Source organism: Rhodamnia argentea, chromosome 3 (genome assembly GCF_020921035.1).
Source record: "Rhodamnia argentea isolate NSW1041297 chromosome 3, ASM2092103v1, whole genome shotgun sequence".
Classification (NCBI taxonomy): domain Eukaryota; kingdom Viridiplantae; phylum Streptophyta; class Magnoliopsida; order Myrtales; family Myrtaceae; genus Rhodamnia; species Rhodamnia argentea.
This window is the reverse complement of record NC_063152.1, coordinates 29413002-29430078: the sequence shown is the minus strand read 5'-3', so window position 1 is coordinate 29430078 and position 17077 is coordinate 29413002. Positions and strand designations below refer to the sequence as shown.

General features: G+C 43.2%; 4 protein-coding genes across 6 annotated transcripts; 1 reads left to right on the top strand and 3 right to left on the bottom strand.

Moving 5' to 3' along the window:
* Positions 1 to 305: 305 nt before the first annotated feature.
* On the bottom strand, positions 306 to 3263 carry LOC115733966 (aluminum-activated malate transporter 12-like). Its single transcript, XM_048276096.1, has 6 exons — positions 2760 to 3263; positions 2533 to 2673; positions 2126 to 2398; positions 1864 to 1985; positions 1632 to 1775; positions 306 to 1034 (listed from the first exon to the last, which is right to left on the bottom strand). Exons 1-6 carry the CDS (start codon positions 3133 to 3135, stop codon positions 423 to 425), a joined length of 1668 nt encoding a protein of 555 aa, XP_048132053.1. The 5' UTR covers positions 3136 to 3263; the 3' UTR covers positions 306 to 422.
* Positions 3264 to 6143: 2880 nt separating this feature from the next.
* Positions 6144 to 9274, bottom strand: LOC115743041 (MND1-interacting protein 1-like). Its single transcript, XM_030677629.2, has 2 exons — positions 7473 to 9274; positions 6144 to 6715 (listed from the first exon to the last, which is right to left on the bottom strand). The coding sequence occupies exons 1-2, from the start codon at positions 9117 to 9119 to the stop codon at positions 6290 to 6292; spliced, it is 2073 nt and encodes a 690-aa protein (XP_030533489.1). The 5' UTR covers positions 9120 to 9274; the 3' UTR covers positions 6144 to 6289.
* A 342-nt stretch (positions 9275 to 9616) lies between these two features.
* LOC115743074 (eyes absent homolog) lies at positions 9617 to 12423 on the top strand. Of its 3 annotated transcripts, none has more exons than XM_030677669.2 (6): positions 9617 to 9795; positions 10211 to 10465; positions 10595 to 10762; positions 11341 to 11434; positions 11510 to 11698; positions 11873 to 12423. In XM_030677669.2, exons 2-6 carry the CDS (start codon positions 10220 to 10222, stop codon positions 12136 to 12138), a joined length of 963 nt encoding a protein of 320 aa, XP_030533529.1. In that variant the 5' UTR covers positions 9617 to 9795; positions 10211 to 10219; the 3' UTR covers positions 12139 to 12423. The 3 variants fall into 3 exon arrangements, with proteins under 3 accessions (XP_030533529.1, XP_048132134.1, XP_030533528.1); XM_048276177.1 differs by having other exon boundaries at positions 10208 to 10465; XM_030677668.2 differs by having other exon boundaries at positions 10159 to 10465.
* A 457-nt stretch (positions 12424 to 12880) lies between these two features.
* LOC115743075 (ferredoxin C 2, chloroplastic) lies at positions 12881 to 16222 on the bottom strand. Its single transcript, XM_030677672.2, has 6 exons — positions 15842 to 16222; positions 15431 to 15494; positions 14649 to 14737; positions 13736 to 13804; positions 13215 to 13259; positions 12881 to 13035 (listed from the first exon to the last, which is right to left on the bottom strand). The coding sequence occupies exons 1-6, from the start codon at positions 16085 to 16087 to the stop codon at positions 12991 to 12993; spliced, it is 558 nt and encodes a 185-aa protein (XP_030533532.1). The 5' UTR covers positions 16088 to 16222; the 3' UTR covers positions 12881 to 12990.
* Positions 16223 to 17077: the final 855 nt, after the last annotated feature.

Genomic DNA, 17077 nt, shown 5'->3' with positions numbered 1-17077 from the left:
TGCGCCCATCTATCACCAATTATGACGGATTAGATTAATTGCTAGCATCGACATGACGTGATTAGATTAATCCATGACCATGCTCACCGAGGACCTAACAGGGTGCACCCAAGTGCGAACCCGTAATAGGATCGACAAACTTTGTTATCTAGTTGATTATGAGTGATCGATACATTTAAAAAATAAGGTAGATTTAGAATTGTCGGACGTTTTGCCAGGTGAAAGCAACCGCGTTCCCCCGAAATAGTTTCTCTAGGCACTCCGTGCTAATGAAAAGGTTTTCAATATCAGTGATCCACGAAGAACATGATCCCAATAAATGAATCTCACTCTAGGTAAAGATATGATACCAAGCCAAATCATCCATGGCCAGCTCTCTAATACGTAATTTTCTATGCGTCTCCGTCTTAATGACCGTCTAACTATTCTGCTCCATGGGAAGGCAAATGATTGTGATAGACATCCACGGGAAGGCGCTCGCAAGTGATAGAGATCTGATCGTCGGGTCTAAACTCTTTAAAGCATGCAACCTGTCCCAATTCCTCGACTTCCTCGATCACTAGGTCGAGCCTTGCGACCGTCTCGACCAGCAGGGCGGCGAAAGCTGCAAATGGGAGAGCCTCCGAGAACTCCAGGCTCGTGATGGCAATCTTGCTCAGCTGCGGCCTCAGGCACTTCCTCTCATTCTCCCTCGATTGCTCGGAAGCCCTTTTGGTCCTCCACTCCAGTAAGGCAGAACTGTCCGTCTTTACACTGGGTAATGAGACTTTGTGGTTCTTTTGGCTGGCCTGTGCAGCTGCCAGGGCAAGCATGTTCGATGTTTGGTTATCATTTGAACCTAGGAAGAGCCTCGGTTGGGATTTGATTGCGATGTTTAGGTCTTGCAAGGCCTCGTGGAGATGATCGGACAGTATCTCGGGTGAGCACTGGCGGCGGTGCCTCACGCTGTCGGCGAGCTCCATCAAGACCTTTTGTACCTCCTTGGCGAGTCTAATGCATGGGTCCTTGAAGAGTGCACGAACTGCAAGCGGGGTCTAGAAATCAACAGACCAAAGACTATTTAGATTAGTCCTCCGCCAGATATCCTCAGAATCATGAAACTGTGTTCACTACAAGAATCGCAACGTACAATATGCATTGACAGGACCATAGTTCTAGAGAATAACAAGGAACATAGTATCTTTGTCTCTTTTCTCATGAATGTGACAAATTGGAGATCTGCTATTGTTCCTCTGGTACTATTTCAAGTAAACGGATCTGGGAATAATTATGAAGTGAAAATTGCAATCTGCTTATAAGAGCAGAAAAATTATACCTAGAAAGGCATGCTTTATCTCAATAGTGAAAACTTCCTCCTAACACTTCTTAATGTGTGACGAATACATCGAGGGTCGCTCATACGTCTCATTTCCTCGGAAATTGGTTAAAGTTTCACTGATCAAGGGAAGGTAACTTCACAGAAGAAAGCAATAACTTTTGCAGGTCAACTATCTATAATGGTGTTGGAGCAAAAAAAGTTAAAAAGTGACCTTGTATCTGATAAGGATTGAAGTAACACCTGCAAACTGCTCCTATTAATAACCAGGTTGGTGTCTACATTGGTGGACAATAGTGATCATATTGAAGGATACCTGTATTTCTGTTCTCAAACATCCATGTAGTGCGACGACTGTGTAACCAAAGTGGCGCAGAACGGCTCCCAATTTAATGTATTGCTTCCAAGGGGAGATATAACAGTGTCTTTTACGCCTCGGTTCCCAACTTGCATGTAGTGCCTGAAAATTTCACGGCACATAGTCGTGTAAAGTCTCATCTTATTCATGTCAATCCAAGATCAATATAGTTTCCTTGAAAGACCATTACCAGAGTCTCATCACTAGTCTTGGAGTCCAAGATGGCCTTATAACCCTTGTATATGCGATCCTCCGTTGGTTCGTTCCCCTCTTCTGCTGGCTTCACCTCACTGAAATATTCATTAACACATGCTGCAAGCAATATTTACTCGATCAGAAAGGTCAACCACACTTCTTATAATTATGACTAAAGTCTAATTTCAGTTATTTGTGCTGAAGAGTACGTGTTTGTTAGCGCATCAACGCAAAAGGATAAGAGGTGTCCCAATTACCTTCAATTGATCTTGCCAGGCCTTCTAGCTTGGATACAGTAGAATTATGCAGATCTTCCCCTGACCAGTTGGGAAATATCAACAGAGCCATGAAAAGGCAGATGGCGCACCCAATGGCAATGGTGGAGAGGCGCTCGTGGGCTATCTTCAACACATTTTGAACGCGATAGCTCGACACTGTGATCAAATTAAACGTCAAAAGGAATATCACGACTCCGTAGTCAAAGTTCTTCTTTATATACGGAAAGAACCTTATGTAGGTAGCTGTAGCTCCTGTAAATATTGCAACAAAGGGCAGAAAAGTTGTAAGCAGACTCGTGATGAGAAAATCTGACCATGGTGTTTGGAGAGGAATTTGCAAATGGATAACACAATTTGTTTCATCACTAGAGAGTGACAAAAATTACCAATCAGAAAAACTGCGCCTCCAATGAAAACGGCTCGAAGAACTTGACCAGAATTCGTTGTAACATACTCAATTAGAAATGCCAAAGACCCTGCCAAAAGAGTGCCCAATCCTCTATTAAGTCCCTTGCACAAAGTTGCACCTGTCAATGAGGGAAATAAAATGATCGGTTAGGCTAAAACAATCTCATTACAAATCCGAAGGAACTGGAAAATTCTAGCTATCAACCTGCAGTGAACTCCAGCACCACGACCACAGTCATCACAGCCCAAATGGCATTTTGGCCGATCCCTTTAAACAACGGCTCCACCAAGTACAACAAAGAGACCAATGTCAAAGATGACCCAACTTTCAAAGCATGGATGAACCTCCTGGGATCTTCCTTACCCACTTTCCACATCATCCCCCAGATTTTCTCTGGAAGCCTCTTGATTTTCTCAACATATTTTCCAGAAAACCTCTCCTCATGAGCGTTCTCTACAACTTTCCCTGAAGCCTCACGGTCTGCAGACGCCGCCATATCCTTGCCTGCATGAACTTTAGAGAATATCTTCTGGAGTGTATGATCAATTGAAGCTAGAGTTATTCTGAGAAAGATAGACATAACAGCGCAAAATGTGAGAATGGTTCTGATTCTCTCAGGAAGTTTATGTGTGATTCAGTAATAGGCAGTGGGATCATGCAGGCACATTCCACTTTTGGTTTGATATTAGGGAGGTTGGGCTTCTGGTGGCAAACTCCTCCTTGTCTTCTCTGCCATGGTAGAGTTATTTATTGAGAGGTTGAGGTAAGGAGGGAAAGAGAGACTCAAAGAGATTGATGCTCTACCTGGAATTCACATGTCTCTCCCCACTAAAGTTTTTCAGACTATTAAAGATGGTAGCTTTCATTTCGGCTAGAAGTCAAATGCAAGAAGAAAATCCATATAACTTTATGGGAACAGCACACTACCCGCAACGTAGGCAGATTTGCTCACCAATCCTCACGGCAAAAACGAGTGTCCGGTGATGGGTAACCCTAAGGCATGGGAACTCGGTAAGCATGCTTAATAAAAGAAATATGCGACTTTGAAAGCATTAGTCATTCGCGTCATCAGAAATGTTAGTGTATTGAAAATCGCAACCTCTCATAACAAATGCCGCCCCACCAATCTTTAACTGAATCCGGTTCATGGCACGGAGAACTTCTTTTTCTGTTTTCCTCATGCTTTCACACTTTTGTTGCTTTTCTGTGTAGGATTTAATTAGAGTAATAAGGTCGGAGCCCTATTGAATCCGGAAAAGGCGTTCAAGAAAAGAGAAGCAATATTAGACCTCTTTTTATGCTCCATCACAGTCATGCACAAGAATTAGCAAAAGCAAGGTTGTGCCACAGAAGAACATGCAGTTTGTGCGAACAATCGAATTAGTACCTCCTGAAGAAGCACATGATCTCAGCTTAAACTTTGATATTGGAGATTCCATTTGTTATCATGCATGTTAATATTATTTAATATCATGTTGTCGGCGCCTTTTTGCCGAATTTTCTCAGTGGGGTTTCTTCATTTTCGCTTCTAATCTTGTCTTCTTAGCTAAGATAATTCTGCTGTACATGAGTTTGCGTTGCGAAATCGATGTCTTTGCGCTTTGACCAACAACAATAAAAAGTGCAGCAACGTTGAAGACTGGAGATGGTGAAGGACAGAGACAACTGGAACCGCCCAGCTGCAATGATGCACACACTTGGGAAGAGTCACGAGCTAAAAAAGCCCCATGCAAAAAGATCTGAGAAAAGTTTTTGCAACTTGGTAGAAAAGGAAAGACACGAAAAGGGAGAGACCTTGGATCGCTGACCTAACATCAAACACCCTCGAAAACATTTTTCAACGCTGTCTGTGACTTCCTTAAGACAGCTAGTTGCTTCATCTTTTGAAATGCAATGTTCTGGTATGCAAGAATCAGACAATCCCGTGCACTGGCATAGCCTAACGAACAGGAAGCTCAGGTTGTACCATGTGGCACTTGCATTGGCCTCACAAAATTTTTGAAATCTAGCTCTGGCACAGCCACTAGATTTATCGAGCAACAGGGAAAACATTTGGAGGTCGGGAGTTGCAATTTCTGACCTGAAAAATAATGGGACTCAATATGAAGCTGCCACGGAGGTTTCAGGAAGGGAAATTCGAATAGGACACGGGCCGGTAACAATCAACTCGAAGCCGACACAAATCGATGCGACACGAGTTACCACATCTAGATGATGGGGACCACTTGATTTCTCTAATTTACATTACATAAGGTACATTAAATAATTACACTGCCATAAGCCCCCACACACAACAGAAACTGCGAAAAAACCAAGAACAACGCGAAGACAACAACTTGACCGACATAATATTTTCTTTAGATGGAAAAACTAGCCTTAAGCATCAGATCATGTTATGTCCATCCATCCCCAGTTGTCTTTAGGCACGCCCAAGGCTTCCCACACGGCTCTAGATGCATCAACGATGTCGTAATCACACGGAGGTTGATAATCATGGTCCGGGGCACACCCCAAAGTCGAGTCGCACTCATCAACGACCACGGCCACCACGCTCCTCCCGTTGCCGTTAATGGTTATGTTGTGGTGACACCTGCTCATGTTGTCGAACCAGCCCCGTGGACAGTACCACAATTGGTAAATCGTCAGAATGGTACTTCTTGTAGCATTCCGAGGGACCTCCTCCGTCTTTTCCCTTCTCAAAGCTATTAAGAGTGAGGTGGGCTCTAGTGTGGCAAGACACCAGCGGCGAAAACCGATAAACGGGGTACATTTTGCCTTCGATGCAACAATCCGACTCGACACCCGTGTGGCATTGGCCGGGCAGCGGTTCCCTCCCTCTGGCTTGCACAGCAACTCTGTGCTTCAACCTCCGCGAATTGCACATAGGTCACCACAAGAACAAGAAGCATGAAAGTGACTGGATGCAAGAAAATGAATCAGATGAAGGTATTTATATAGAAACTACTCGCACTCTGACTCTGTACAAGACAAAAGAGGATACCAAGATGGTGGCTCTGTATAATACAAAAGAGCAAACCAAGATGGTGGCAAAGTAGTAACTTGCATTTTCTGGCAATATTGAACAGACCAGTCTCAAATATGAGATTTGAAGAGGGTGTCTCATGGACCGTTAGATTGTCTGAACCTGTTGTTGGCTGGATGACAAAACGTCCAAGGAACCATGAAAGGAATTTGCATAGGTTGGTTATTGGTGTTTACTAATTCGATAAACAGTACAGATGCATGCAAAGCCGAGAGACGGCAAAACGACGTTCCTTCAGCTACTGTCAAAAGAAATATAATATACTTGACATGCTAGCTAGACTAATTTGCATAACTGCCATGGCGTAACGTAATCGCCATCTGAGTTCCTTTAATTAGATAATGTCGTTCGTTGTAATTGTAAGGTTGCTTGAAAAACTTGTCTGAAATTTTTGCTGACAAATTGCAGCGTAACTCCCACATTTCAATCTCATGGAGCAGGCCTGGAGAAGGCTGCTTCCTATTAACACCAACAACAATGCTAAGCATACAAAAATTTGTTCAAAGGGGGAATTCCTAGGGTTCACCCAGATTAGAATCTGTAACGTCACTTTGTAAGCTAGACTGAGTAACTCTAGTATCACTTTACAGCTATATACACCTTTGACATTGTTGATCCAGTTCCAGAAAGATTATTTGAGACCTGCTCAGTAACAAGGACCAAATGGGACAAATGCAGACAAAGGCATCGATTATTTCAAGCTACCTCCAAAGACCCGGATCGCCTCTTCAATTGGAACTTGGCACATAGGACATAAGACTTTCTCCTTATACCCGTATTTGTCGCTGCAGTCGGCACACAGAACCTCATGGGCACATGGCAAGAAGAGAATGCGGACTTCATTTTTCCAGCAGATTATGCATTTTCTATGATCCTGTACGTCCAACTCATGCATAGGTGTTGCTTCGGTGTTCCCAGCCGCTATTTTTAGATCTGAAAGCTCTTGCTCCAGTCTCAGGACTTTGTCCCTGTATAGCTTCATCTCTGTCTCTGTTCTTAAGCGCAGATCTTCTAGCCTTTTCTTACTGTCGGCCTTTGCTGCTTCCAATGCTCGCTTTTCTTCCTTCAGCTGTGCATTGGCAAGCTCTTTTGCATCTGCTGCCTGCCTCCACTTCGTCTGCAGTTCAATAAGATGGATAGGACGTCGATCACAAACAAGGAAATTCTAAAAGAAACAGACTGACATGAAAAATGTTATAGCTCTAGCTAATTTCCAGATGCATAAGAGTATCGGATGGGCAAAAACCAGATGTTCTCTGATTGCCACAAAAGTAATCAAGAGAAATTGCCGGTTAAGCTCAATCGAATATTCTTTTCGTTCCCTTGAAGATGTTTCACATTAAGCTAAAAAGGATATACTTCTTGAGCACAGAATCTCCTGATAATGATCATGACAACTTAATGTGATAAAAGAAACGGATCAGCTAAGAAATGTCTGACAATGTCAAGGTAGATTTGGAATGCTATCTCATGATTAGTATATTGACAGTTCCCTCTTTTTCCTTCTACAGCATCAGAAAACAACAGGACTGCTTCATAGGTTGTCGACAATGCACGAAAAACCAATCATAACTTGCTAACATCAGATATCTACAGATTACTCATGCCTTCCACTGGTCATCTTGTCTCAGACCCATCAAAATATAGAAGCAGGTCCTCTTATCACAGTACTGAATTCATTCTATGTCCAACTTGCCGATGAATTGCCAGATAGACATGAAATTCCCTGTTGTATGAACTCAAAGATATAGAAGCTAAACTTCAACAAGTATGATCAGAGACATCATATCTGACCAGACCACAAACAAACATAATTACAGATAAAGATTCAGGCACAATAAGTTGTGTACTCTTGGACTATGAATTTAACAGACCTCAGCTTCCCTCTGGGCTTTCTGTATCTCAACCAACTGCTGCTGTAACTCCGTGATCTTCTGTTTCTCCTCTGCAATTGACTCTTGTAACTCGACTTTCTGTTTCTCACAAGCCAAGAGTTTCTTCTGGTTCTTCTTTTCCCTCTTTGCAACCTCCCGACAGGCATTTGCAGATTCCGACGCACTCAGGTTAAAAGCCTCCGTTTCCGCCTTGATTTTGGCATTCTCATTCTCGACCCGGGTCATAGCTGCGTGAGTAGCCTCCGCTCGGGCACCCATCTTCCTCAAAGCACTTTCCTTATCAGAGAGTTTCATCCTGGTACTCGCATCAAGAGTCGGTTTACCTTTCTTCAACACATGACGACTCTCCGCCATCTCCTTTCTCAAAGTCTCAAGTTCCAGCAAAGCGCTTTCAACGCTTTTATCTGCCTGAACTGCCTTCTGGCGAGCCCACGCCTCTCTCTCCTTCACTTGTCTCTCGTGATCCTCAATTTGATTCTGCAAGTGCAGAATAATGGCATCCTTTCTCTCTTCTGGCAAGCCAACCAAATTCCCATCAAGATTTAAATTGCTAAGTCTACCAGGAAGTGTATCCGCCACAGAGTTCACCCACTCTTTGCACCTCAAAACACTAGACTCGCCACAAGCTTCAGGCTGCGAAACCGCCGGGGCATCCCCCTTCACAGAAGCATTTGAGTGCATGAAGTTCTGCATCAAGTTTGCCCGAACAGCAGCAGCAACCTTAGCTACGTTCTTTTTCAGCATTGACTTCAGTTCCGGTGACAAACCAAAGCTCTCTGGGACCTCGATATCGCTTTGCAAATGCTCTTCATCGTTTGGCTGATGCTTGTTCCGTTCATTGCCGACAGCTAACATATCTGAAGGAACCCCTGACTCTTCTACTAACCACCAAATCCCCAGACAACGGTTGAACCTACAGCACGGTGGCAGATCAACATCGACTGCATCCTCGTCACTGCTATCCGATTCCCAATTCCCCTCAGATGGAGGCATTGCAACTGCCAAACCTATATGGAGTTTGGAAAGAACGAGAGACCACATCGCCTTCCTTCTACTGTGGTGAACCTGTTGCAGCACGTGAACCATGCAACCCAGCGAGTGCTCCGCCATTTGCGCCAAGCTTGTGAACAGGATCCCATTCGCCTCGAAAATCAGGTTCCTACTACGGCAATCACCAGTCAAGTAAGCGAGCGCGTTATTGAATATATTCAACAGCACGTCCTCGTCCCCATAACAATGCCCGTTCCTCAGGACCGCCTTCAGCGCGGCATCCTCATCATACCCCATTTCCACAAGCCTACGCAATGCCTCTATGTACTTTTCCTCCAAAGCTCCCAGCAGTATCTTCTCTAACAGTTGCATCTCCGGCAACTTCTTGAAATCTTCTTGCGAGAAACGCTCGGCCAAAGGGCCAATAGCAGGGGATGGGGTTGGGAGCCAGTTAGGATCGGAACTCGGGATTCGGCTGGCACCATCCTCACAGCCGCTCTGAGGGGTTGAGCTGGGTCCGGTCCCCGTTATGGAGCTCGGCGCTTGACCCGGTTGATCGCGGGTTTTGGGTTGCGGGTTCTGCGACTGCTGTCGTCGGTTCTTGGATTTTTGCTTGTTTCTTGCACTCTTACCCATTGAGCTTGTGCGGTTGATGTCACTGCCAAAACAGAGGATTGTTCATACGATCGAGAGAGAGAGGTGAAATCGAGAAATGGGTAGGGTTTGGAGAGACAGCGTGACCTTGGAGACTGGCTCGATCTTGCGATGACAGTTGATTTGAACAGAGCATGAGCGGGAAAAGAATGGCAGGTAGAGGGAGATGAGTCGGTTTGGGTCGAGACTTATATAGGTTTCTAAGGAGGAAGAGCGGGCTCAATGGGCGGGCTCTGGGTAAAACTCTCGGCCCATCGGGCCGATTGTTCGGGCCGGATTTGATAATTCTAGTTGTTTTCCTTTTCTTTTTCCTTTTTTTAGTAACTTCATCTATATTTTTCCTTTATAAAATCATTCAGTGACCCGAACCCGATAGCCCAGGTGCCAAAGTTACGAGTGACGACCAGACCGCCTTACGAGTTACGAGTGACGACCAGACCCGAAACCAATCATTCAGTGACCCGAACCCGAACCCGATAGCCCAGGACCACCTCCCCAACATCGAAGTGACGACCGGACCGCCTTGCTTCGCTTCAAGTTCAGCTTCCGACCCTAAACGAAGTCTCTCCAAATTTCACAAGTCAGAGCTCTCGAAGGAGGTAATTTGAGCTGGGCACGCGTTTCCGCCATCGGACTGGCCAGTGACCGACCCAAACAGGTAAAAATTGGAGCCTTAGCGTAATCTTGACCTACTCAATCTTGGTGGGTGGATGAAATGTCATGCGGTTGCCTCTTTTTCGCTGCCGTTTCTCGAAAAGGTTCAGGCTTTGGCACTCAAATTGATCGGTTCTTTAATGGGTGTCTTATTTGTATTTTCTGTATGATGCTGGCGAACTCTGTTTTGAGGTAGGCAAAGATGTTACCCTTTTTCAGATTTTTCTGGGGTTGTTTTTTTTTTTTTCCTTCTTTACCAATGGGTCAGCAAAAAATCCGCTGTTCAGGCTTGCTGATGAACTATGAAGTTGCTCTGTTTATGTCAGATATGTCTTTATGAGTTGGTGTTTGGTCCTTTGATTGTCAGGGTCTCTTCGGCTCCGAAAATTTCAAATTTGTCAAATTCATTGTTGAAACAGACAGAATTTATGGATGACACATCTGGATTTCCTAGCAAAAGGGCCAAGAATACAGATGCGAAGATCGAGGATCACAAAGTGAGTGTATATGTTTGGGACATGGATGAGACTCTTATACTGCTCAAGTCTTTGCTAAACGGGACGTATGCGGAGGCGCACGGCGGTTCCAAGGATGTAGAGAAGGGTAAAGAAATTGGCAAGATGTGGGAGAAGCTCATACTTGATCTGTGCGACAATTATTTCCATTATGAGCAAGTGAGCTTCCACTCTCTTTTGGCATGTTCTGTTAGGGAAAAATGTATAATACTGAATTCTAACAAATATCGGCATCATTTCTCGGGCGCGGTTGCTCCTTTCAACTTACATCAGATCTCGGTCGTGTAGATCGAGAACTTTAATGAGCCCTTTCTTGATTCTTTGAACAAATTCGACGATGGGCGAGATCTTTCTGATTACGACTTTGATCAAGATGGATTTGGTCCTCCAAAAGATGATGTGAATAAAAGGAAACTAGCATACAGACTCAGAGCCGCAGCCTGTGCGTATGAAAAGGTATTGTCTATAACATTTTCTTAGTTCCTTAGCCATCTTTATTGGGTTAAATTGGTTTTTTATGCTTGTTCTGATATAAAGTCGAGCTTCTTCGAGTGTGATGCAGCTTAAGCAAGCCTTGTTCTAATTATGATCCGTGTTTCCCCTTATATATAGGCAGGCCAGCATGTAATCCCATATCCCGATTCACGTTATGAGATTTGAGAGAATGGTATTGACCGTGGACATATCCAATGCGTGAATAGATGTACACGTGTTCACTCTCTGTCTTAGTGCAATAGTTTCTTTACCGGGATGTCACAGGAAAACATTACATTTAGGTGTAGACTCTCAAACTGCTTTGGATGATTGACGGATCTTAGTCAGACTGCTCTATACGGTAATCATTTTATCAAGTTGGGGGTTAGGCATCCTAATATCCTATGCATGATAATTTAGTTGTGTCGTTGTGTGGAACAATATAACCTCATGAAGTCCTAGAGAACTTTAGCTTGTTAAATATCAATGCCGTGAAAGGGTAGAAGTATAGAGATCCTGCTCGGTTGTAGTACTACTCAGAGAGTTCTTTTGGATTTCAGGGTCTGCACAATATCTTTAACCAAGACATAACAGAAAAGTGGGATCAGTTATACCAAATGACCGATGAGTACACGGACGGTTGGCTTTCCTCAGGTATGGTTTCTTGCTACCGTTACTTTGTTGTCTTAAATGCTTATTTTGAAGGTAACATCCTTATTCTGACTGCAGCCAGGTCCTTCCTGAATCAGTGTTCCAGTGGGATGGAGGACCCAATTCCGTTTCCCGACTCAGCCAAAGGGATGACCGAAAGGAATAATTCTCATTGCATAAACGTTCTAGTGACCTCAGGATCATTGATACCCAGCCTCGCAAAATGCTTGCTCTTTCGCTTTGACAGTTTGATAAAGCACAGAGATGGTAAGTGATGGGTCTTGGTCCTCTTGATGTCAATCTATCAATTTATTGGACCGGTGATGGCATATATACAAGTGACAATTCCAACACTCTACTAAAAAACTTGTGAGTTGTCTTGTAGATTTTAAGATAGCTGTGGTCAGGATTGCGAGTTGAAATGCACTGTGTTTTTTTCAGTGTACAGCTCATGGGAAGTGGGGAAACTCCAATGTTTCGAGTGGATTAAGGGGCGTTTCGGTGGTCCCAATGTCCAGTTCTGCGTGATTGGAGACGGATGGGAGGAGTGCGAAGCAGCAGAAGCAATGAGATGGCCATTCGTCCAGATCGATTTTCGACCGAACAATTCTCACAGGTTTCCTGGCCTTACACTGAGAACCTTGGGATTTTATTTCTCCATTGTGTATGGGAATCGTGGTGCTGCGACTGATGAACCCGAAGAGTGAGTGACTTACATTCTAAGAAAGCAGTCTAGACGAAATAACACGTTCCATGTCTCAGGTGGAAATTCCTGTTTAAATTAGTTAATTTGATTCACCATGACTGTCAATTTCATATCTCTTCATGTGTATTTTTCTCGAGGATGCAAGAGTTTGCGTGTGAAGGGCTACATCTATTCACTCTCCTGATGTTACTTGTACAGTTTCTTCTTCTTTAGAGCAGACCGATCTTTGTAACATTTTTAGCAAATGCCATATCTATGAAGAGCCAAAGTTTAAGTGGTCTGGTTATGAGAACTGATTAAATTGCTAGAGGATACAATTGCATGAATGGGATAACCTCTAGTGATCTTCCGTCATGGTAAATCCCAATTCTTTGATTAACTTAGCATGTGAGTGCTCGGGTCCACATGCATAAGTGCATGAGCGTGCGCGAGGGTAGTGCAGCAAGGGTGGTTGTGCTTGGACAAGGCTGCGTGCTTTCGTGCACACACTCGTGTGTTTCCATTATGATCACCCTTTGTTATTTAATAGTTTGATCTAGGCTAGGACAACAAACTGAACAACCTCCAGGATGATACTAACAGATTCATAGACTACACCACGATGGCTTCATCCTGGGATGCATCGGCAGATCATTCAATCGATTGTGGATATTTTGCATCTAATGTATCCATGGAAGACCATCTCATTTGCCAATAATAAGAGCTCATTTGCCAACAATAAGAGCGCGTACAGTAGGCTACTGTTGAGAGAATTAACTGTTATTTATAGAATGATGTTTCATAAGCAAAAAGTCCAACTCGGGAAAGGAGGAATCATCTCAAACTATCGTCTCTGATTGCGCATCTGGCCAGCTTATTCATCCCCCATTGCTAACTCTAGAGCATAATCATCCCTTTCCTGCAGCAACACAAACAGAAAAAACAAGCAATGTTTCAGGAACAGAACATTAAACATCCCAAATCCTCCCTAGGCAGTTGGTGTATGATGCTTTATAAAATTAACTGCTACTCCGTATCTTTACATTTCTCATTCAATCTGTAAAGTTTTGTATTGATGACAAGGTATCTAGAACTCACAATAGGTCCTCGTGCAAAATATCTTCCAAATTGAAGCCAATAGACCTGCGAGTCACATGAATGACGTTTCAAAAATAGGAACAAAAATCTGTGGCAAACTTCTTTGACAGATTTACTTCATCCAGAATGAAAATCTATGCCTCCCAATTCATCACATTCACAGATTAGACATGTTTCTGGACCAAAAGGTTCTACCAAGAGCAAAACATTTACTTGAGCTAAAAGAATGCGTGTAAGCGATATGATGCCCCAGCCAAGCACCAAGTCCTTAAGGAGAAGTGATGGCACACTTTTTACTAGCAAAGAGAGGAAAAACTAAACTGAAAAGATCTAATCCTTGTCAAATGAAGTAAATTGGTTCCGAAATAGTGCACGAGTAGGTACAGCCTCCCTCGCAAATTATGGGCACAAGTTACACTCAACTCGAAGTAGCGAGTGTTATTCTACAGAACATCGTAAGCTCGTAACCAGAGACCTCCTTTTGTAGATGATATATGGATAGACATCATTAAGCACATTACCTCATCTTCATCTTGTGTTTCTACTTCAATATCAGAGGAAGGAAAGCCAACACAGAGTAGTGCATACCCCTGGATTGCCAAGAAAGAACAAATTATCTAAGAAGTTAAAACTTTCATACAACAGAATAGGCAAGTAAATGATATCTCCCACATCTACAAGGTTTGTTAGCTGAATTTGAGCTTCTGATAAGTAGATATTCAGAGAACTAAGAATGTAAAACCTATCCGATTTCAACCAAAACTTCAAACTGTCAGGGAATTAAGTTTGTATGTCATGAACCACGTGTTTATCAAGCCATATTTGCTTCCAAGAGTCCAACAATATCTCCAGACTTACCAGAAAGTTAGCTTTTGTCACTTTCATCAACTGAGCAGTGGGTTACTTCAATTTCAGATTATTGATCTTTGTGACTATCACCATCAGATAGGTAAAATTTCTTCCCAGTCAATGAATCACATCTAATGAGAAACAACTGTGAATTCCCAAAAATTCACTTTGCCAAAGGAGCCTCCCGGTCAGCTAGATAAACCAAATTGGGAACTGGAACTGAATTGTTTGGACCAACTGCAGATTAACCAGAGGACCTGCATAGTCCATTCCACCAGTCCCGTCCATGGCACTAAAACAGTATCATTACAGATGTCAATACAACACGCCCCTTCCTAAACTGAATTTCTTTACTATCTAACTGCACAGGATCAAAAGATGCTACCGTTATTGTCCTTACTATGAACTACAGGGGAAGCAGTAGGTAAAATCTACGGTTCAAAGAAGTGTCCCTTCCCAATACCAAGATAGATGTCCTATGCTATGTGGTTACAGAAGTCTAAGAGAAGCTTAGTATCACATAAATGTGCAACTGTCCACATCCAGCCGTCGTTTTTTACCAAGCGGAATACGAATATATATTACCTTAGACTTTAATTCAGCAGAAATCCCCAGTGCTTCAGGCTGCCTGATTTGTCCTGATTTTATTCGAACGGCACAGCTAGTACAACAACCTGTCACAGTAGCTCTCAGCAAATTTGTTTGTGTATTTCTACATACTTATAGCACTAGCAGTAGTAACTCAGATAGTAAAAGTAATGCATGAGATGATAAAAATCCAAAAGCTTCTCGAGCCAGCAAAATAGGCCTCTCTATTTGTCATTTTCAGGTTACAAAAAAGCGGTGACACAATGGTGAGATCCAAAGGCAGGACCAGTGCATGAGAAGGGTGGTCCATAGCAATTGAGACAACCACATTGATCTAGGAGTCATCGACATTAAAGGACATGTTTTGCAAGGACTGATTTTCTCGTAACAGCAACCGACAGCTCTTGCCAAGGTTGCAACTTGAAGGTGCATATCATATAGTAGGTGCATGTACACTACATTCTTTGGCTCACCAAGGGAGCATTCGCTGTGAACCTTTTATACTCTGTTCAACAAGGTTCTTACATTCCTAAAATTGGAAAAATAGAAGACGAATTTCTCATATTTGGTCCATCGGCTCAGTGGATTCTGTGATACTATTGAGATACAAGCTGAAGACCACAATAAGGAAATCATAGGAAAATAGTATATGGACTGTTAGTAGAGTAAAATGCTGGTCGTTCCCACGCTTGTCCTGAACACTAAAAGCAAAATCTGCACCATGCACAATCTATGCACAGTGGACCAACATATTCTCAAATTACAGCACAAACCAATACCGTGCCTGCAAGCGAAAGGAAGGGAGACGTTCTGAGACTCAGCCGTGTGCAGTATATACTGATCCTGCATCCAGATTCAAATGCACCGACATTAGACAAGGAAGAACCGATACCATGATAATAAGCCACTAAATAATGCTCTTTCCTGGCACCTCCCGCGTTTTTTTCCTTTTCTCTTCGATTGTGTTGAGCAATAAGCAGCCGGAGATATAATGTCATGAAGAAATTCGCAGACAAACTCAGTCGAAGTTTTGCAGGTCAGTTTGATCGATTAGAGTGCCACTGAAGCAATTCACAGGATGCATATGTGCTCGCTCTACATTATCTCTGACTGAGATCCTAACGACTTAATCGCTAGAGGCAGAAAGAAAGCATTTGTCCGTCTACATTACCTCTGCGCAGAATTCTCACCTCAGGGACCGAAAACTCGTGAACAACGCCTCGCTGCCGATCGTGGACGGTGACCTTGTGGACCGGTACGGAGGCCGCGTGGCTCCCGCTCCGGCCGTTGGGCCCGGCCGCCGTCTGGAGTTCGCCGGACGTCTTTCCGCGGCGACATCTCGCGGCGGCGAGGTGGCGGCTGCTCCCGGCGGGAGAAAGGAGGCGGCGATGGCGGCTGAGGGAGGTGGGGGGAGTGAAGGTTAATGAAATGTCCATCGAAGAGAGGGAGAGCGAGAGCGAGCTTATGCGCTGCAGAGTGGTGAGGAGGAAGAGATAGCGTGGGGCTCTGAGAGAATTCAGTCCTTTTTGCTCGGACCGTGTCTTGGTGTGATCGAGCTGATCAGCGTGCGTTCCGTTGACCCCTTGTCTCCATCTATACGGACAATCTTGCTCGGCAACGAAATCTAGAGGTACGTTGGCGGCCAGACCAGTTGATTAATCCAAAAAAATTGTCTTATTAATACAATCGAGTTCATGCATTTAACTCTGTCTAATTTTGTTGTCAAAAAATTGCAGACGTGGCTTTTTTTTGTTATCATATTAGCCGCGATGTGGCGCCTAATCATGACTTGAAAATTTAAAAATAATTTTTTTAGAAATTACAAACTTAAAAATAGGAAAAATATTAAGTCGCGAAGAAATTTAAAGTAGTAATAACGATGCATCGAAAATTGTCATCAACAGTGACTAGATCTCACGACGTAGTTTTAGATGGTATTGTAAATTCTATTTACTAATTTTACTTGGTGATTTTGTTTTTGGGATGAACCACCGGATATGAAAACATAGGTTGAGCATCCATACAATGATGACAATCTCCCCAACTCTTATCGAACACTAATTGAAAAGTTAGACTAAAGGGTGATAATACATGCATATAAAAGAAAGTATATGGTATGTTTAATGGATAACAAACTTACATAGCAAAGAGTGATTTAATAAAGAAAAAGGAAGAGACAAACGTCGACTTAGGCACGGGTTTTGTACAGGTCCAAAACCTACCGTATGGCAACCAACTCGTTCTTAAACTTTTTGATTATATCAATGCAGTCCTAAAACCTTTTAATAATTTTTTCAATTCAATTCTAAACATTTCAATTGGGTCAGTTAATTATAAAACCTTTTGAAAATGTACCAATTTAGTCATAAACTTTTTAATGAATTATTGTTATAGCCCTTTCGGCTAATTTTAGCCAGAGATCGGTG